Below are 22,256 nucleotides of genomic sequence, written 5' to 3'. Positions count from 1 at the left end.
AGACGTTATCCAGCAATTGTCAGCCGCTGATCTACGCCTTAACGCAAAGAAATGCTCCCTTTTCCAGCGGGAAGTTAAATACCTGGGTCATCATGTGACTGCAGAGGGCATATCCACCGATGAAGACAAAATCCAAGCTGTCAGAGATTGGCCACGACCCCGAAATCTCCACGAATTAAGAAGTTTCCTTGGGTTATGTACATATTACCGACGATTCGTCCCAAAATTCGCCAGCATCGCCGCTAGTCTCCATAAATTGACGCAAAAAGGTCAGAAGTTCCAGTGGAGCGACGAACAGGAGGATTCATTCCAACATTTAAAAGAACTTTTATGTTCAGCTCCTGTTCTAGCGTATCCTATTCCGGGCGAAAAATTTGTTTTGGATACAGATGCTAGCGCGCATGGTATTGGAGGTGTGCTATCCCAACAGATAGACGGCAAGGAGAAGGTCATCGGATATTTTAGCCGAACGTTGTCCAAGCCCGAAAAGAACTACTGTGTAACGCGACGAGAGCTGCTAGCCGTCATAGAGGGTGTAAAACATTATCATAAATATTTGTATGGACAACACTTCTTGCTCAGGACTGATCACTCAGCTCTACGATGGTTGCTCCAATTCAAGAATCCGGAAGCTCAACTGGCACGTTGGATCGAGAGGCTCCAAAGCTATGATTTCAGTATCGAGCATAGAAAAGGTGGAAAACACGGTAACGCTGACGCTTTGTCACGTCGACCTTGCAGTATAGAATGCAAGCACTGCTCGAAAGCTGAACATAAGGAGGAGATTGTTGATATTCGGCTGTTACACATCGAATCTGGGGTGGACTGGCCAACAGAACAGCGTAAAGATCCCATTTTGAACAAAATTATTTCGGCAAAGGAAGAGAACAAGAAGCCCAGTAAGAAAGACATCGCAGCCGAAAGTCCACTTATGAAATCATACTGGGCTCAATGGGATAGTTTAGTTCTAGTCAATGGATCCCTGCAACGTAAATGGGAAAGCGAAGATGGCAAGAGCAGCCGAAATTTGATCATCGTACCGGATTCCAAAATAAGAGACGTTTTGGCGGAGTTCCATAATGGTCCCAGTGGAGGTCATCTGGGAATAACCAAAACCGCCGAGAAAGTGAAGCAACGATTCTACTGGGTTGGATGCCAGAAATCAATTGCTGAATGGGTAGCCAATTGCGAGAAGTGCATGAAGGCGAAAGGTCCAACAAGGAAAAGTCGAGGTCCTATGCAAGAATATAGACCAGGAGCCCCGTTTGAAAGAATAGCAATGGACGTGGCAGGCCCTTTCCCAGTAAGTGATCCTTGTGGTCATGGATTACTTCAGCAAATGGCCGGAGGTGTATGCAATTCCAAACCAAGAGGCAAAAACGATTGTGGATGTGGTCAACAAAAACTGGATATGTTGCTACGGTGTGCCGTCCGAGATTCACTCAGACCAGGGAAGAAATTTTGAATCGGCCATATTCAAAGAGATGTGTGAATCCCTTGGTATCAAGAAAACGAGGACTACGCCATTACATCCACAATCCGATGGCATGGTAGAAAGGTTTAATCGCACTCTGGAGGAACATCTTCGAAAAGTAGTGGACAACGGCCAGAGGGACTGGGACGAGCATATACCAAAGTTTTTGCTGTCGTATAGATCTGCCATTCATGATTCCACCTCTCGAACACCGGCCAATGTTCTATTCGGAACTGAGTTGAAGTTGCCTGGCGATCTGATATTCGGCGCTAAACCTAATGAGCTCGCCATGGAAGAAAACAGAAACGACATCCCAAACACTTTCGGTGAAGTTCACGAATCAGTGCGCAACAAAATAAAAATGGTCAGCAACAGAATGAAGGCGAGATACGATCGTGCTGTAAATACAGAGGGCTTCCAAGAAGAAGAATTGGTTCTGCTATTTAACCCGCAACGAAAGAAAGGATTGTGTCCTAAACTGCAAACACAGTGGGAAGGCCCATACAAAGTCATCAAGAAGATCAATGATGTTGTATACCGGATTCAGAAGGACGACAGCCCTAGATCAAAGATGAAAGTTGTACATCTGGAACGATTGGCTCCTTACGGAACAGGTTCTGTGCCTGTTCGGGACGAACAGGCTTAAGCGGGAGGCAGTGTTACGAATTTAATAATTATAGATATAAGTTTATTTAAATTAGTTTCCGTTAATTTAACATTTCAAATTGTGGCGATAAAATTTCGCTATCACTTGTTGGAATCATCTATTCATTTCTAGTATTTTCCTGAATTTCGTTTATGTTCTTTTGTTTGCTTACCAAAATGTTAGTTCTTACTCTCTCATAGAATAGCAACCCCTTTGCTTTGTTATTCTGCATTCTCATTTCATCTCATTGTCTATTGTCATTATTGTTGTTGTTGTAGTAATGCGAGCATATATCTATGTGAGTGTGTATGTGTTTGGCAGCCACCAGATGAACATCTTAATGGTCGTAGATCCTTCTAGCATTGTCTAAGAATGTTCTGGCGTTGCCAGAATATTGTAGTGCTACCAGAATGTTCTCGTATTGCCACACCGTCATATATAAAAGCGCTCGCATGCTGCTAACGAGTCAGTCTTAATTAAAGCGTCAAACGAATAACTTCAGTGTGAACGAATTGTAAAGTGTGAAGTCAAAGTAAATAAATTGTAGATTGTCGTTATTCAAAAGAACTGTGTTTTAATTGTCGGGTAATTAAAAACGCCTAAATATAAAAACGTAACAATATATACCACGTATGGACTTACATACAATTTAGAAGATGGTGTTGGGAGGTTTTAAGATACCTTGCCATCGGCAAGCGTTACCGCAACTTAAGTAATTCGATTGTGGATGGCAGTGCTTAGAAGAAGTTTCTACGCAATCCATGATGGAGGGTACATAAGCTTCGGCCTGGCCGAACTTACGGCCGTATATACTTGTTTTTATATCGGTTATACTTTGAATGAAAGTTTGAGAAAAATTTTACCAAAAATCTAACAAATTTAAAAAATCTTATTTTGAAGGTTTTAATCAAATTTTTGTCAAAATTGTATTTCTATACTCGTAGAAGATTTTGTCAAAATTTTATTTCTATAGAAAATATTGTCAAAATTTTATTTCTACAGAAAATTTTGTCAAAATTTTATTTCTATAGAAAATATTGTCAAAATTTTATTTCTATAGAAAATTTTGTCAAAATTATATTCCTATAGAATTTTTTTCAAAATTTTATTTGCAAAGAAAATTTTGTCAAAATTTTATTTCTATAGAAAATTTTGTCAAATTTTATTCCTATAGAAATTTTGTCAAAATTTTATTCCTATAAAACAATTTGTAAAAATTTAATTTCTATAGAAAATTTGGTCAAAATTTTATTTCTTTAGGAAATGTGATCGAAAGGGCCTAACGACTTTGGATTTCAGCCAAGGTAGGCAAATCATAGTGTTATTAGTCTAAAGTTGAGAAATCGACCTACGATGTTTGCCAAAATCCAAAGTCGACCTTCCATCTTTGAGCAAATTCGAATTTCGATTTGGGCTAAAAACCGGCTAAACTACTTTGGAAAGCCAGCAAAGTCGACGATTCGTAATCATTAACTTCGATTAATTGACTTTTGATACTTTTAAACATCACCTCGACTAGACTTTGGACTAACCTTTCGATGATAGCCAAAAACGACATTTGTGTCAAAATCGAATAATCGACTTGTGGACTTTTGATATTGATAGAAAGCGACTAAATCAGTTTGGATTTTAGACGATCATTTTTTGAATTGTTTAGAATTGACAAGTTCACCAAACTTTGACTTTGGATGTTGGTTAAATTCGACTTTTAACGTAAAATTCGGAAAGTCGTCCTTGTATTAAAAAGAGAATCTCACATATTTTTTTTATGATAACTCTGATATAGGTATCCAAATTCGGAAACAGAAATTTGCGATTAAACATAACTTTGCCAAAAATATTCGAAAAGTCGTGGTCGACTTTTGGTAATCTTCAAAATCCAACAATTTATATTGACCACTATAAATTGAGTATAATTTGAATTAAAAGAAGAATGTTATGTGGCCCTTTTTATGCTTTTATTCAAGAAAAAGAAAAGTAGCGATATTAGAGATCGATTAGTCGGATTTGACCAACATCTAATGTCTGTCAGTTTAGATTTCTATGTATCGGCTACTTTTGACACGCTTTCAAACGGCCGCCAAAGCCATGAAAGTGGATCTGCGGTATATGGACCATTCTTGGCACAGCATCCTCTTGATATGATCAACACTTTGATATTTTTTAGTGCAAAGCCTACAAAAGTCCAAGATATTGATATTCGAAGATTATTGGTGGTCATTGTGCGATAGATATGAAGCTATATACGTTGGCGCTGGCCTTCGGTTGAAATGTTTTTCTGCCCAAGGCTTCAAGTCTTTCTTTAGAACATTTTTTTCGATAATATTTGCTTTCACCCCACGTTCCAATTACGGCGGCAAACACAATTACCATCGGCGGAGCTTGAGTTCTTGGAGGTAACAGGGCATTTTCGCACGAGCGAAGCAACCTCCGGATGTGAACGTTTTTTCATCCAGTTTTTGGTGTCAAAAAACAAACGATTTATTAACATTTAAATGCTGGAGGGCTCTAGCGATAGTCACTTGTGGGTTTCCGGCCAAATATAAAGCAATCACCCTGTCATGCTTGAATTCCATCTCGAATATTTGTATATAAAAAATATAAAAGTATAAAAATATAAAAAATATAAAAATATAAAAAATATAAAAATATAAAAAATATAAAAATATAAAAATATAAAAAATATTTTTTGTCTTCAATAAAAAAATATTTTTTGTCTTCAATCAAGAAATTAATTGATATAATTAATTTTTAATTATAACTTTAATTGGAAAATTTTTTGTGAAATTTTATTCTGTGTATGGATCAATATAAAATGAACTATTATTGGACGTCTGTCAGTTTGAAAATGATATTATGATACTTTGAACTATCACTGGAATTCGTGCTGTTTGGAAATGATAAAAACCTGATGTGTGATTGCAATAAATATCCGCCACCCTGTATATACACATATCTCACACTTTTATCAATTTCATTTATTTAAATTGATTTCAATTTGCATTATTGAGTTTAAAAAAAAAAACGTTTTTTTTTTTTTTTTTTTGTGAAAGTGATTTCCACAGAATTGTTCACATCAAAGTTAGCATTGTAACATCAATTAAATTGTTGGCGTTAGGTACTTCACTTTATTCGCTCACTTGTAAAATGTTTACAATCAATATTTTCAAACATCTATATGATGGGTTTTCATTTTTCATAATAAATATATTTACAAACGCACACACATACTCAGTTACATATTCAACACTTACACTTTTCCTTTATTCATGTTCATTGGGGACGAACGAATAAAATTCTGGAATTATAATTTAGAGGCATTATTGGGAAACCGGCGATATTAACGAAAAACTCCAAGACCATCTATGGTTTCTAAATCGGTTATTCATCTTTACCTTTAGAGGTATACCCACTTTTATGGGGTCTACTTTTATGAGGTATTGAAAGGAAATTTTAGACGAATAAAACTTTATTCATGGTACTCATTGCCAAAGCCATAGAAGGGATATGATCTCTCCAAACATGTTTTAAGAGCATAATGTTACCTTTTCAGTGGTGGGGAGGTGGGTGGGGGTAACATGGAACTTCGATAGTTTGAAATAATTTTTTTTATATTCACACTTTCGTTACACTCCAATGTATTCATATTCACTTGTAGTACATAAATGTAATGTTACAACTTTATAAATATGAAATATATGACGAGAGCCTTATTGAGTGTTTGTACACAACAGATTCACATCAGTGAACATGCAAATATCAGAAAAGAAACCAAAAGTCTATATTTACATATATGTACAATTTTGTTGTAAATATAATGTTAGATAACCAAATATTTACTTTAGAATAAACTAAATATACTGAATATAAAGCATGATCGAAAGGCGTAAAATTCAGGCTGCCCATCAAACCACGGTTACCACAGTTAGTGAATTCTAGCAAAAATTTTAGATTTTTTAGTGTTTGGTACAATTCTCTAAGTTTTACTAGATTTTGCAAAATATTCTTCTCCAACTAAGAGTTATTCTAATTTTCTACAGAAATAAAATTTTTGCAAAATTTTCCATTGCAATAAAACATTGAGAAAATTTTCTATAGAAATACTATTTTGAGACAATTTTCTACAGAAATAAAATTTTGCCAAAATTTTATACAGAAGTAAAATTTGGGCAAACATTTCTATAGAAGTAAAAATGGTAAAAAAAATTACTATTAAAGTAAAAATTTTGACAAAATATTCCATAGAAACATAATTTTGAGGAAATTTTCTATAGACATAAAATTTTGCGAAATTTTTCTATAGAAATAAAAATGTGACAAAATTTTCTACAGAAAAAGAATTGACAACATTTAGAAGTAAAAAATGTTGACAAAAATTTCTGTACAAGTAAAATTTTGATACAAATTTCTGTAAATTCAATATCTTTAAAAATTTTAATATTCGTGTTAGATTTTACTTTCAAAATCCATTATGAGTAAGTTCTCTCTTTTTGTAGAAGCAGTAACTTTCCCTTGTTGGTGCTAGCTAAAATCGTTATAAATTCAAAGATTTCTAGACCTGGCTTTTTATGCCCTCCGCCATAGGAGGGCATAAATCGAAATAAGTGTATATATTCTGAGTCGTGGTGAAATTCTGAGTCGATCTAAGCATGTCCGTCTGTCCGTCCGTCCGTCTGTTGAAATCACGCTAACTTCCGAACGAAACTTGAAACTTGGCACAAGTAGTTGTTATTGATGTAGGTCAGATGGTATTGCAAATGGGCCATATCGGACCACTTTTACGTATAGCTCCCATATAAACGGACCCCCAAATTTGGCTTGCAGACCCTCTAAGAGAAGCAAATTTCATCCGATCCGGCTGAAATTTGGTATATGGTGTTAGTATAATTGGTCCATATCGGATCATAAATATACTATGATACTATAAATATACTATACTATATACCCATATTGTTCCGTCAAAAAATAACATTTTGCTCTTGAAACATGTTTGAGGTGATCACATTCCTTCTATGAGAGAGTAGGGACAACAAACCATAATTTTGAAATGCGGACAATATAAGAGGGTTGCATTTTATATTTCGATATTAGAAAAAATATTATTAATTGCATGCGTTTGAACCTGTAGGAACACACTTTACAATTTTGTGAGTTTATTTAATAATAAAATTCTCTCGTGGTTGGAGTTGGATAGAAAAAAACTATATTTCGTTTCACCATATCACACATCAAAATTTTAGTCTCAGACCCCATAAAGCACATATATTTTATGGGTCGTGGTGAAATTCCGAGACGATATATATATAAATCGATTCCTAATCGTGACTTACTCAAAAAAAAAACAGTTTAGTGGCAACAAATTAGCTAAAGGACTGAAAATTTTTAATTACTTGTAACCTTAATTAAATTTTTTAAAGGTCTTTAAAATAAAGTACATAAGCTTTCTGTTATTATAATTAATTCTAATACTTATCCTTATTATCAAACCATAGTCTTTATTTCTAGCCAAAAATTATTCTAAGCATTTAGAAAGTGTATTTAATTTTTAATCGCTTCACGGAATTTTCAAATATTTTTTCCCATGAAAAGTGAAACAAGAGAGTGTTTAAAATCTTTATCAATCTGTTCCAGTTAAACGAATTTGTTGAATTGATTATGATAAAATTAAAAGGAGATTACATTTATGTTATGCTTATTAAATAAGTTTTTGTTTTTGTATATAAAATCTCCTAGACATCTTTGATTTCGTTCTAGGGAATCAATATCTCATTTACACGCTTAAGCTTATCTTTCATGCGTCTCAAAGTTAATTAAAATTCTCTTAATAAACATTTTGGGAATGCTAATCACTTCTCACATAATGAAAATCTTAATTATTCTATTTTCTAATAAGGAATTTAATTTTTTACTCTGTTTGCAATGATAATTTAATTTCCCCGAAACAATTTAATGAAATCTATTTTAAATGCTTTGCATGATATTCGAAATAAATTTTAGTTCATTGTATCCGAAAAGTACGGAGCATGGATTCGTATACATATATTGGTTTTAAATGTGTGTGAGTGCGTGCACTGTTAGAAAAATATGTTTTTCATATGTTTCGATATAAACAAAATGTGTTTCGGGCACAATTTTTAAACACAATATATTTAAGTGCAAACATGTAATGTTCTCAAACTAACACTAAATGTTTGGAACACATATGTTAATATGTTAGAATATATTATGTTTGGGGCATGCATGTTTCATAAAAATTATATGTGTGAATGTAAACATATATAAATTTACAAATTTCGAGTAAACATATATATGTTGTGATATTTTATTCAGAGAGCGAAAAAGAGAGAGAGAGTATACAGAAAGAAATAGAGATAAAAACCGGGAGGGTTGACGAAAGATATCAAATTAACACAGCGAGAGAATCGAAAGAGAGCAATTTCTGTGAAACCGCTTATATGTTGTTTCGGAAACTGCTTTATGATAAGGCCAAAAATTTTATACGCTTAAGTCTAAATATTATTTAATTTAAGTCTAAATATTATTTAATTTGTGTATATTATAAAATTATTTATGTATGTTTATACTCGACCCCACGTTCTTCCTTTGTTAGAGTTTTTGAATTCCTTCCAAAATATCCAACTTTTATACCAAAACCAGTTTTTTATTACAAAATTGTTATTTTTGCAATAAAAAAATAATATTTTATCCAAAAGCTCAGTCCATTTCGTTTATATCAAGCACTGTTTCTGACTGTAAATCTTTAATAACCCACATTTCGAAGTTTCATTATAAAAATTTAATATAGTATAAATATAAAAGCGTAAATTAAAAAAAAAAAACAATTGGTGTTTGGTCGGAGCAGGGATTGAACCCACGACCCTTTGCATGTACGGCAGACATGCTAACCACTGCTCCACGTTGCCAACACATGTATGTTTCTGTTAAATAATGTTATGTTTGCATGGGCTCGTGGGCGCTGCAAACTATGCTATATAAATGTAACTTATAACGATAATTGTCTTCTGGTGACTATAACAGCTACGTAGCTCAGTGGTAGTGTGTTGGCTTACAAACTGTATGGTCCTCGGTTCGATTCTCCGTCCAGGCGAAAGGTAAAATTTAAAAAAATTATAAAATTGAATAATTTCTTCAACATTATTTGTATTACAGAAAAAGGTGCCAAGAACTAAAAAACTTCGTGGAAGTGAAAATTATATTAGGGAATGAGCACAATCTTCTTTGGGGAAAATTCTTCCAAGCATATAATATTTTTGGCTCAAAATGCTTCCAAAAATAGAATATGTTCACATAAAACAAACATATTAATGTTTCGGCAGTATCCAATAATATATGTGCTTCCTGCAAAATATGTTTGGAACATATGTTAGAGAGGCGATTTTTTTTGAGGGTGTGTATGAATGGAATTAAGTGTTAATTTCAATTTATTTTCCATTTTATCTAAGTTAACTTCAAATCGTTATTTGTTGCTCCAACGCATTTTTCTCACTCAATTGAATATTCTCAGTAAATCTGATTGTACATACAACGCATATGTGTGTGTAGGTATGTTTGGGTATTGCCGAGGTAGATTCTCAATAAGGACTTAAACAAAATACCGTTGGTTTAGTTATCTCTTTTGACATCTTGGGCCTATCTCCAGAAGCATCATTATTTAATTGAGTGTAAGTATATAAGCACATAGATATATCTATGGATAGGTGGTATATGCTCTTAATTTTGGAATGACAACTTTAACAACTATGCTCTTCTAAAAATTTATTAAAACCATACAGTGGGCCGCAGTAAATAAACGAATTGGCAAAATAAATTAAAAATTATAGGATTAAATTGAAAAAAAAAAAAACGCTGCCAAATATTAGAGCGGAGTTCAATTAAAAATTCATTTTATCAATGTTAAATAAGAACACTGCACAAAAAAAGTGAACCAATTTAATTAAATTTAAATTTAATGTATTAAATTATTATGTTTTGAAAAAGTTTTCGTAACTTTAATAATTTTTTATGTGCGTTAATTAAATTAATTAACCCTTTCGACCCTAAAGTTGCCTGTGGGCAACTTTTTGTATTTTTAGACTAACTGTCAGCGTTGTTTTTGTTCATAAAACTGTAACGGTATAGAAAGCTACAAGTGTTCTCTTAAAGTTTAATAAAAAAACAGTTAATTTGGTTGTCATTTAGCAAGTTTATTTTCATTAAGACGCACGTGCCTCAAGAAAAAAAAATATTTGCGAATTTCGAAAACGGTCTTTATAAATGAGATTTTGTTTTCAAAAATTACAACAAAAATATTGAAAATTAAATATGTTGTAGTACATATCAAATAAAATATTTGTGGAAGTCAAATCTTAGAATTGCAAAAAACAACAAGTGAGAAATTTTTAAAATTGAAAAATTGCCTGTGGGCAACTTTGGGGAATTGTGGTAGTAAAATTACATATTTTTGGACATGGGATCGAGAGAAAAAAGGTTGGACGGGGATGTCCCAGTGACGAGGAATGTGTCAATGATGTGGAAGACATATCTGCAGTGCTGAGGAGGAATTTGAAAGGAATCGTAAAAAGGGAAGAAGCCATAGATATCAGCCTTCTTGGCAACATACTGGTGGATAGCACGAATATTGGCGATTAACTATACTTTGGTTTTTTAGACCACCAGTTAACCAGGCATGGGTTTAGAACAAAAAACAAAAACAAAACATTTTCGTGAATCACGCATGATTCACGCGAAGCCGTGAATGAAATTTAAACTAAATCTCGTGAATGTTCGTGAACTGGACTGAACAAAAATTTGTCGTGCATGAGCAAAAATAAAATGGTTTTCGTGATTTGCGTGAGTAAAATTTCTCCGAAATCACGCTCACGATTAAAATTCACATTCACGTTAAGACAGAGACAGAGAAACATCACACTCACGAACAAATTCACGTTCACGATTCAAGCTCGACACAAATTAAGCATAAAGGTTTATTAAATTCGTGTCACCCTTAAAATAGTTAAAAATTTCTTATAAAGGGTGATACGGTCAATTTGGTCAATATAAACTTGACGTATTTCTTTCAATTTTGCATTTAAAAAACCTGAACACCCCTCATTTTGAAGGTGTGTGTGTAGAATGTTGCTCCTATTTTGATTTTGGAATTCACTCTTCAGTTGTCAAAATGCCGTCCAAGCAAGAAGAGCAGCGTATCAAAATTTTTCTCGCACAACGCGAAAAATCCGAGCTACTCGCACGCAAAGCTGGCAAAATCGCTAAAAGTTGCCAAATCAACCGTTACAAATGTAATTAAAGTGTTTGAGAAAAGAAAACACAAAATTAACTTTATTTATTTGTTTTTATTTATTTATAAACTAATTCATTGTTTATTTGTATTTATAATGCCGTTCAAGCAAACATCATATATTTTTACACACTCTATTTTATTTCAATTTCAACAATAAGTAATTATTCCATATTTACATCGTGCCCATCAAATGTACAAACGCAGGCATCATGTAACTGCAAATAAAAATAAATGATCCATATAGCAAAATGTAGAACAAAAAACAGGTACATTTTTCAATTACACTTTCCTTTTTTGTATTCACATAAAACCACGTGCCACTTCTGAATAAATAAATTAACACAAAACACAGTAAATCCGTATTCTCCGTCCATTCCAAGAAACATCAACACACGACTGACGCGCAAAATGAAAATCGTATGTACCTGCTCAATGTTTTTATAAAATTCTTTTCGCTGCAAAAAAATTAAAAAATTAAATGGTTACGAAAACAATGTACATGGTCTTTATGGTCATGTAATGGTTGTAGATATGTCTATACGTAAACTATAAAAATACTTTTTTCTCTGCAAAAAAGTAAAAAAAAATTGAATGGTCAGGTACATGATTTTCCTGACCATATAATGGTCTCAAATTCTGTCATTTAAATAATAGAACATGTTTGCGGCATTTGAGAACCATTTAAATGCTTATTGCCAACATATATTTTTCTCCGCTCGAAAATTATTTTTACAAAGACAAAATACATGGTTTTCGCGACCATTACATACTCTAAATAAGCATTAAATGGATGCGGCAACCATGTCCAAACATGTTTTTCTGTGCGTGCAGCTTCCGGGACAGGAGTTTTATACGGCAAAAGGAAGGGGAAAGGTAGGTTTTCAAGCACATAAAACATTCAAAGTTCGCAAAGAAATATCTGGTTTGGCAAGTACCTGTGTACCTGTGGCTTGAAAAGCAGCATTTTCATAGCTTCCGGGACTGTCAACTAAGAAATTTACGTGAAAGAGTGTTTGAATAAACGTCTGCTGCCTTTCCTCAAAAAACACGGTTGTTCCGTACTGTTTTGGCCGGATTTGGCATCTTGCCATCACGGTAAAAAGGCCATGGAGTGGTACGCCGCCAACAACGTGCAGGTGGTTCCCAAGGACAAGAACCCTCCCAACATGCCAGAGCTCCGCCCAATTGAGAAATACTGGGCTATTGTCAAGCGGAACCTAAAGAAGACCACAAAAACTGATAAGGACGAGCAGCAGTTCAAGGCAAACTGGCTTTCTGCGGCGAAGAAGGTGGACAAGGTGGCTGTACAAAATCTGATGGCAGGTGTCAAGCGTGAGGCCCGGCAATTCGGATTTGGAAAAGCGAAAGTCTAACTGAATATTTTTCCTGAATTTTATACTAACTGAACTTGAAAAATAAATTTAATTTGATTTTTTAAATAAACGATTTCACCGATTTACACGCGTTTTCCCTTGACCAAATTTTGACCGTATCACCTTTTAATTTGTAAGCGTTACAAATAATGATGCCATCATGAACTTTGTATGGTATTAAAGACATTTTTAACATTTTAATGTTTTAATTCAAATTTTTTCCTTCGAAATTTTCTTTAACAAGTGAAAAAAACATAATTATCTTCTTGAATTTCTCGAAAAATATTTTAGCGAATTTATATCTACGTCAGAGATGGTCTGTATCAAACTTTTTTAGGTTTGCGACTGTCACAAAGTTGTAAACGTCACATACACATCGTAAATGTAGAAAAAGTAACAAAAGTCGCTAACTCAAAATACTTTAGTCGCGTCAGCTAGGCAGCGAATTCGATGATATGCAAGACGATTGTATGTGCGAAGAAGTTTCAATTCTTATGAATGTTCACAATTTTCGGTTTCAGTCCCCACATTTTCCCTATTGGCTTTTGCACGAGTACAGGGTAACCGTGGATTTTCTCGTCCTTACTTAGCTTTAAGTTCAGTCTCCTGTCCAATATAACCCCAAGGTATTTTGCACACTCACCAACGGGAATTTCAATACCACCTAAGAAAATAGGCTTGACCGTGGGAAAACTTTCACAAATTTCTGCAGAAACTCACAGCGAATGCTGTCAAACTAAATTAAAAAACGTTCAGGATTTCTTCTATTCAAAAATAGGTTTTTTACAGTAGGTTTACGACTTTTGCGACATACGTATTATACCGTCGCAAAAGTCACAGTTTGTGACAGACCAACCCTGATCTACGTTTGTAATAGAGTTTAGTTAATTTTTTCTAAAATTAAACAAAATTTTCCTTCGTTGGTGATGAGTACCTAGCCTTCATAAGGACTACATTAATGATAAAACCCCGTTTTTAAAATATGTTATAAATTAATCTTGGACCTTTGAAATTCGCAACAAATAAAATAGAAGTCCCAGTGATTTAGGACCTACTAGGCCATTTCAGTTGTGCATCGGTTTATATAGCCGTAATTTTTTTTTGTACGATTGTTCATTGCCGTGACACTAGCAGTGCAAGGTTAGATGTTATGACAGTCCGATATTTTTGAATCACTTATGGCGATTTCGATTGGGGAAAAAGGTGCAACATTCTCAAAATTGATTGCTAAATATGAATGATACTATCATAGATTTTGGATCCGGTATCCCTCACATTATTATGAATTAACAATAACTTTGGAATGACACTATAATTTGGGCGAAAATGCAATGAGAGAAAATGTAGTGTAACACCAAAACAATATATTTTTTGCGAAACGGAAACGCCCTTAGACTATTCATTCCATTGTGATACTAGCAGTGTTTCATCGCGTCCAAACATCAGGTAGCCACTATACCTAAAGCCAGTGAAGTTCAAAAAGGTACGAAAAAAATGTAGCAGCTTGTGAACAAACAAAATGATCGCGTTAAGTTGAAAATGTACACCTTCTATTAGCCACTACACTCTTAGAAAAATATGTTTTTCATATGTTCCGATATAAACAAAATGTGTTTCGGGCACAATTTTAAAACACAATATATTTAAGTGCAAACATGTAATGTTCCTAAACTAACACTAAATGTTTGGGACATCTATGTTAATATGTTAGAATATATTATGTTTGGGGCATGAATGTTTCATAAAAATCATATGTGTGAATGCAAACATGTATAAATTTACAAATTTCGACTAAACATACATAAGTTGTGATATTTTATTCAAAGCGACAGAGAGAGTATAGAGAAAGAAATAGAGATGGAAACCGGGAGAGTTGACAAAAGATATCAACATAACACAGCGAAAGAATCAAAAGAGAACAATTTCTATGAAACCGCTTGTATGTTGTTTCGGAAAACTGGTTTATGATAACGCCAAAAATTTGATATGCTTAAGTCTAAATATTATTTAATTTGAATAAAGAGAATAGACATTCTGAACCAAGAGAATAGACATTAAAAAAACAGCATGTGTTTTCGCCGTGAGAGCAGCATTTTATGTATGTGTGGACATGTGTTTTGTTTATCATTTTGGCATTATGGGCACAATTTTTTTCTTGGTACGTTAAAAGGAATCAGGGGTCTTCATAAAAATAACGAAAGGGCACTATACTCTTTTTACAGTTGGAACAGTAAAATGAAATAAGGACGAAATAGTGAAAAATTACACTGTAAAATGTATAAAAACAAAGTTTAGTTCCTCTTTATTAAGAAGTAGTCCACGAGGAGTTGACGGACACCTTCAAATATAAAAGCGAGCATTAAGTTCGAGTTTTGCAGCTAAAACAATTTAAAAAGTTTATTTTCTTTAAAATGAATTATTAAAGGAAAATAAAAGGCATTTTAGAGCGATGGTGTTATATGCTAGTAAAAAAACTGTTCACGCCTAAATAAATTTATGTTTATATTATAAAATTATATATGTATGTTTATACTCGACTCCACATTCTTCTTTTGTTAGAGTTTTTAAATTCCTTCCAAATTTTAAAGTTTTGTACCAAAAACAGGTTTTTGTTACAAAATTGTTATTTTGCAATAAAAAAAAATAATATGTTATCCAAAAATCAGTCAATTTCGTTTATATCAAGCACTGTTACTGACTATAAATCTTTAATAACCCACATTTCGAAGTTTCATTATAAAAATTTAATATAGTATAAATATAAATGCGTAAATTAAAAAAAAAAAAACAATGGTGTTCGGTCGGAGCAGGGATTGAACCCACGACCCTTTGCATGCAAGGCAGACATGCTAACCACTGCTCCACGTGGCAAACAAATGTATGTTTCTGTTAAATAATATTATGTTTGCATGGGCTCGTGGGCGCTGCAAACTATGCTATATAAATGTAACTTATAACGATAATTATCTGCTGGTGACCATGACAGCTACGTAGCCCAGTGGATAGTGTGTTGGCTTACAAACTGTATGGTCCTCGGTTCGATTCTCCGTGCAGGCGAAAGGTAAAATTTAAATAATTTATAAAAGTGAATAATTTCTTCAACATTATTTGTATTACAGAAAAAGGTGCCAAGAACTAAAATATTTCGTGGAAGTGAGAATTACGAGTATGTTAGGGAATGAGCACAATCGTCTTTGGGAAAAATTCTTCCAAGCATATAATATTTTTGGGCTCAAAATGCTTCCAAACATATAATATGTTCACATAAAACAAATATGTTAATGTTTCGGCAGTATCCAATAATATATGTGCTTCCTGCAAAATATGTTTGGAAAATATGTTAAAGAGGCAATTTTTTTTGAGGGTGTAGCACTCAAGAGCCGCCGTAAGGGCCAGTGGTCACTCTTCGCTCGTATTCATCGACCCTGGGGTCAAAATTAGTGCCGAATATTATCTGAAAAATGTCCCAAAGATAGTGTTGAAACTCTGGGTAGACAAACGTTACTGCCGTAGTCTATTGACATTCAAACGAGTCTCATCACCACCGCACTCAGCACGATTCATGGTACCTCGTTTCTACCGTTTTATTTTTCTACCACACATAGCCTCCATCTCCGGATCTCATTCCGTTAAACTTTTCCGCCTGGGACATTTTGAAGAATAAGGTTGGTCGTTTGAAGGCCATAATTCGTACCAAAAGTAGCCAATTCGAACAAGTCTAAACTAATTCTAAAATTTCATGTTATTTCCGATATTATTTGCTTTTAAACAATAAAATTTACAAAAAATAATAATATGTGTAGCGCTTTACTTTATTGTTTTACATATAAGCCACCCGTATACTATTTTGTGTGTTGTGTTGTTATAAGCATCTGAAATCTCAAAAAGTCGTACCTGTGCATTGTAGTGAGATTTCCGATTGCCCGAAAGTTCTTCAATATTTGTATGGAGTCGACATTTCCGTTTTTCATTATTTTTACAATTTCGAAAAAGTCACAATTTATCTTTTGCGGTTATTGAAAAGTAGTATTATTATTTTTTTTTTTGATTTTTTCGATTTTTGAAAAATTTTCTTTTGATCTTTTGCGATTATTGAAAAGGCGACTTTTTACTTTCGAATTATTGACGAGTTTTCAACAAACAAGTCTTCATCATGTTCTCCTTTCAATATATGATGGACTTTCTAATTTTTTTCTTTATTATTCGATTTTGGTCAAAAATCAATATCGACTGCAATAAAAACTAGTTTGTGCAAAATGTCTTTTCGTTCCGAAGTAATTATGATATCAATAGACAGACGGACGAATGTCATGACCAATAATATATACATATATGAGGTCTCAGACCAATATTTCGATCCGTGCTCTATGAAATGACAAAGTTAATATAACCCCATCCTATGATGAAGGAAACAAAAACAAATATTCGAATGTCTTTACTATAGGGAAAATAACGATAAATTTATTCTTTAACTGAATACAAGAATTCAATAGAGAGATTCTCAGAGAGCGATAGCATGAATTCTCGTTTAATAAATGATTGAAGAAGTGATGGAGCGGGAGGGCGGGCTAATGAAAACCCATGAAGTTCCTATGCTAGTCTATGTTTGTGTTTTATAGACAGGAGTGAAGTCTACGAAATTAGCAACACTTTGTTTAAAGATTACGCACACTTTAAGTCATCGTTGTGCAAAAATGACAATAAATACACACAAACACACAAATAAGCAAACATAAAACTGTCAAAATATCACAAGATTAACGGTTGATGGGGTTGTGAAATAAACACTGTGTGTGAGGGGGGATATGAGGGGAAACTGATGGGGTTCACAGAAATTTCAAACTACAATCACAAACGCCTAATAATGCGGTGGTGTGATTCATTTGTGGTAAAGCAAAATTGCCAGTGTGAGAGATAGAGAGATTGAGTACTTGCTGCTGTGGTCTATGCATGGGTAGAGAAAAAGGAAAGGAGGAGAATAGAGTGTTTACATATGAAATAGTGTGACAACGACCACCACCCACTATACACAAAGGAGAGGTAAACTTAATGGCACAAAACACAACAGATAGTGCTTCATAGATAGATGGATAGATGATAACATCGGGGAATAAATTTGTCTCACAAATACGCACAGCCTTTTAGGGAGATCTCATTCATGCTTGCGCACCAACCGACCCCACACACAAGCGTAACTAATCCCACATATATACACGAATTAGCCCAATGCCAATAGAATGATATCCAGCCTAAGATGTGCCGCATACCAAGGAGAGTTATTGAGAGAAAGACGGACTAACAAATAAATAAACTAGGAAGCAGACAAATATAAGCCAGAGATGCCATATTGATGGTTCAAAATGTGAAATTATCTCACATAGTTATAGGTTGAAATTTTATTGAACTATTTTTATAGATATAATTGTAATTTTACTGAATTTTAATAGCATTGTGGCGACACTATTTCAAATCCTACTTTTGTTTTTTGTTTTAAATTATCTAGTAGTCATAGATTATTTTTCATTTCAAGTGATATATGTTTGTTCTTTATTTAATTTAGGATTAACTAAGTAGCCTTAGACTTATGTACGATTTTAATCATCACGACGCATTGATTTCTACATTGGTGACCCCGACGAAAGCTGTTGTTATATCAATTTAAATTTGCAAAATGCCTGGCGACAACAACCATTTAGAAATATCTCGTGTTGCGGTAAAGGTTCCACCATTCTGGCGACAAAATCGTCGATTATGGTTCCGGCAATTAGAGTCACAATTTATTACATCTGGAATTACTGCTGATGATACCAAGTTCCACACATTAGTAGGTTCAATCGAGAGCAACATTCTAAACCACGTAAGCCATATTGTAGAAAATCCCCCAGAGGAAAATAAGTACAGGACGCTTAAGGATGCATTATTGAATGAATTTGTGGAATCTGAAGAAAAGCGTTTACTACAACTTTTGGAAAATGTAAGTATTGGTGACAAAAAACCTTCGGCATTACTAAGAGAAATGCGTGAATTGTCTTGCGCTAAAATATCTGAAGAATTGCTAAGAACATTATGGATTCAACGTCTTGGCTCAACTGCAAAAGCCATACTTTCGGTAAGTGTAGACAGAATTGAGAAACTTGCTTTGATGGCGGATAAAATTTACGACCAGTCAGATTCTGTTGCCTCAGTTAGCGTTAGTACGGAGGCAGACCGTTTGCCTTGTCTTGAAAAACAAATACAAGAAATTGTCTCCAAAATTGATGTCCTTTCAACTGACCGCCAGCGCCGAACTCAAAGATATTCCCGCAGATCCTCACGAAACCGCAACAAATCCTTTACATCATCGGCTCTTTGTTGGTATCATAAGAAATTCGGCGCACAAGCAACAAGATGTCGATCTCCTTGCGACTTCAACCGTTCGGGAAACCATTAGACCCCTCATCTAAGGTGGCGGGTGAGGGTGGTCATCAAATAAGTCGCCTGTTCATTCAAGATTTCGAACTAAGAGTCATATGGTACCCAAGGAAAATAATATGTGGCGTCCCTGTGGTGATTATCGATCTTTAAATAAAGTAACAGTACCCGATCGCTATCCTGTCCCACACATCCATGATTTTGGGTATATGCTAGCTGGGAAAAAGGTATTTTCAAAGATTGACTTGGTTAAGGCATCTTTTCAAATACCTGTAGCTGAAGAAGACGTCCAGAAGACCGCTATAATTACGCCCTTTGGTTTGTTTGAGTTTACCCGCATGACTTTCGGTCTCTGCAATGCAGCACAAACATTTCAGGGGTTCATAAACGAAGTTTTGCGAGGGTTAGATTTTTGTTTTGCTTACATCGACGACATACTAGTAGCGTCTAAGAACGACGAAGAACACGAAAGTCACTTACGACAAGTATTTAGTCGTCTTCGCGAGTATGGAGTGACTATTAATAGTGACAAATGCGAGTTTGGTAGACCTGCACTTAAATTCTTAGGATATTTTGTCACACAAAATGGTCTTTCTCCGAATTCAGAACGGGTAGCTGCTATTAAGGAATATAGTTTACCCAAAACAATAAATATCGTCCTTTATCATATATTTCATCACTTGTTTCATTCCTATTGGAATCGTGAGATCCGCACTGAAAAAAAGCATGCCCGTTTCCAAAAATTTTGTCTTTACATTAATGATTTTGGTATTGATTCCGAGCCAAAGAAGCGGAGAATTGAAGTAAGGATACATTTAGGACACAATTTTCTTTTAGATTTAAGTTTTGTGTACTTGATTCTAGGGAACAAATTTTAATTTATCCATTTTTTCAACCGTTTTCTTCATGTGCTATCAAAGTCCTTTAAAAACGTGTTAATGACGACTTAAGTTTTTAAATTCAGACTCGACCTCATGTATAAATTATGCTATGTTTCAAGTAAAAAAGTCTTAAAAATAAGGTTTTGAAAAACACGTCCTGATTTTGAATGAATTTTTGCGTTGTAGTGAAGATTCCAATAGTCAACAAGACGATTTCATTAATTTTGAAGAATTTTTCAAAAAAAAAATTTCTGTCATGTTAAGATTCGCATAAAGCAAAAATCAGTTTTCATTACGAGTATTACCCAGCAAAAAATTTGGAAGTTCTTCTAAAGGCATAACTTTAAAAGCACTTCCAAAAATGTCCTCCGAAAACGTTTTTTATTTTAACTTCACAGGAAGAATATTTGAGTGAATTTTTTATAACTCACTTTTTTCGTATTTTTAATGGGAAGTTTTAACTTTTTTTGTTTCAAATGGGTTAAAAACAGATTAAAAATCCATTCTGGAATATTGCGAGTTTTTGAAAATACTTGATGTCAAACGTACCAGACAAGCGTAAGAATGCATTAAAAATCATAAAAAATTGTAAAAATTATTTATTTGTCAAACTATCACAACATTTCTTAATTCAGATCCAAAACACTGAATTCGCATTACGCCTTAAGAAGTGATGCAAATTCAGTGCAACGGTTGTTGAAATGGTGGGCATCCGTACTATGACAAGTCCATGTTGAATTCATCGCTTCTGCACCACTTCCGGAGCACCACTTCCGGATCCAAAAAGAACATTTTCACTACTTTTGTGGCGATGATTTTTTTGCTGCGTCGCCAAGGTTTGTGCGATCATCCATATTAAAAAATTACCACAAATATTACAAAAATTTGGCATCTCTGCCACAAAAATTTCTGCCCTTCCGGAAAATTGTTGCTGTTGTTTTTGAACTGTTGGCTGGCTGCTTCTAATGTTGTTGGCTGCCTGGTTGGTAAGACACATGATAATTGCCTATGAGACGTTAAGATAAAATAAATTACATTAAATCTTCATCTTCATGCTTTTCTTAGCCAACCAGTCAGCTATATTGTGTTGCTTTGCGCTTTTAGTCTTTATCGTGTTCCAGAATTTCCCCCTTTTTATTACAAGGCATTGCCTTACCAGCATTTCCCATACTCCTTTCACTTATCGAAACACTTTAAGGGGGTACACATATTTAAAGAAATTTGGATTATGTGAATAGAATAAGGAATCATGAGTTAAAGGAATAACATGAATTAGACAACGGCCCCAAAACAGAGGGTTATTAGGCCAGAAAAATAAATTTTGAAAATTTTTATATAAATAAAATTCTAAATTTTGCTACAAAGCTAATCAATTTGTGAAAATCACAGAAATATTATTAGGTTAAAAAATCTCTTCTTGATATTCGCGATATTGGCAAAGACGATCTGAAGAAAAGCATGTAGAAATCTGAGAGCTGTCACATAACGAATTATTGGAGAGGCAGCCCGATTTATATTCAGACTCACTTAGACAGTCCATTGTGAATTGATGTCCTTAATTTAATGATCATTCTTTTGATTAAAATTTCATTAGTGGCTCAGGTCAAGGGAAGTGTGACGTAAAAGGTTGGGGATTTTGAACTTTCGGTTTTGCCTATATTTATATCAAATTATTTCTAAAATGGAAGTAAATTGACTGCGGTTGTTGAAGCAATTTCAATTAGCCTAAATTTTGCATTTTTCTGAATTTCTTAAAATTATATATCGACTAAATATTTGGAAGGAGACATTCTGGTAAAATATGCATCCGAAAATGGAGTCTCTATTCCCATAAAATTAAACAACGAAATACATTACCCTTTTCAAACCCCCCCCCTTAACATGCTCTCAAAAGTAATTTGACAAAATCATTAAAATGAGATTTTTCATTTTGCACAAAATGAGAATCACCTGCCTCTTGGAATTACAAAATTTATTTCTAAATATTGTTTGAGTTGAGAATCAATTTAAAATTTAAATTAAACACATGGCTTCAATACAATACCGTTATGCAATCCTTTTGGCTTAGCAGCTAAACGGATGTTCTACCATGAGTAAATTTCATATTCTAGGATTTGGGGAGTGTAAACAGAAAGCTGCTAAACTTTTGAAAATTCATTTGAATATTCAG

At 33.9% G+C, this 22,256-nt stretch overlaps 1 protein-coding gene across 1 annotated transcript; it reads left to right on the top strand.

Annotated features, from left to right (window-relative positions):
- The first annotated feature begins 18,465 nt into the window (after window positions 1–18,465).
- Window positions 18,466–19,224, top strand: LOC142239699 (uncharacterized). Its single transcript, XM_075311482.1, has one exon. It carries the CDS (start codon window positions 18,466–18,468, stop codon window positions 19,222–19,224), a length of 759 nt encoding a protein of 252 aa, XP_075167597.1.
- Window positions 19,225–22,256: the final 3,032 nt, after the last annotated feature.

Source organism: Haematobia irritans, chromosome 5 (assembly GCF_050003625.1).
Source record: "Haematobia irritans isolate KBUSLIRL chromosome 5, ASM5000362v1, whole genome shotgun sequence".
In the NCBI taxonomy this organism is placed as follows: Eukaryota; Metazoa; Arthropoda; class Insecta; order Diptera; family Muscidae; genus Haematobia; species Haematobia irritans.
This window is presented reverse-complemented; position numbering and strand designations above follow the sequence as displayed.

What these genes read in the sequence shown, in the direction of transcription:
- LOC142239699 (XM_075311482.1), top strand. Translation starts at nt 18,466, where the DNA reads ATGCCTGGCGACAACAACCATTTAGAAATATCTCGTGTTGCGGTAAAG.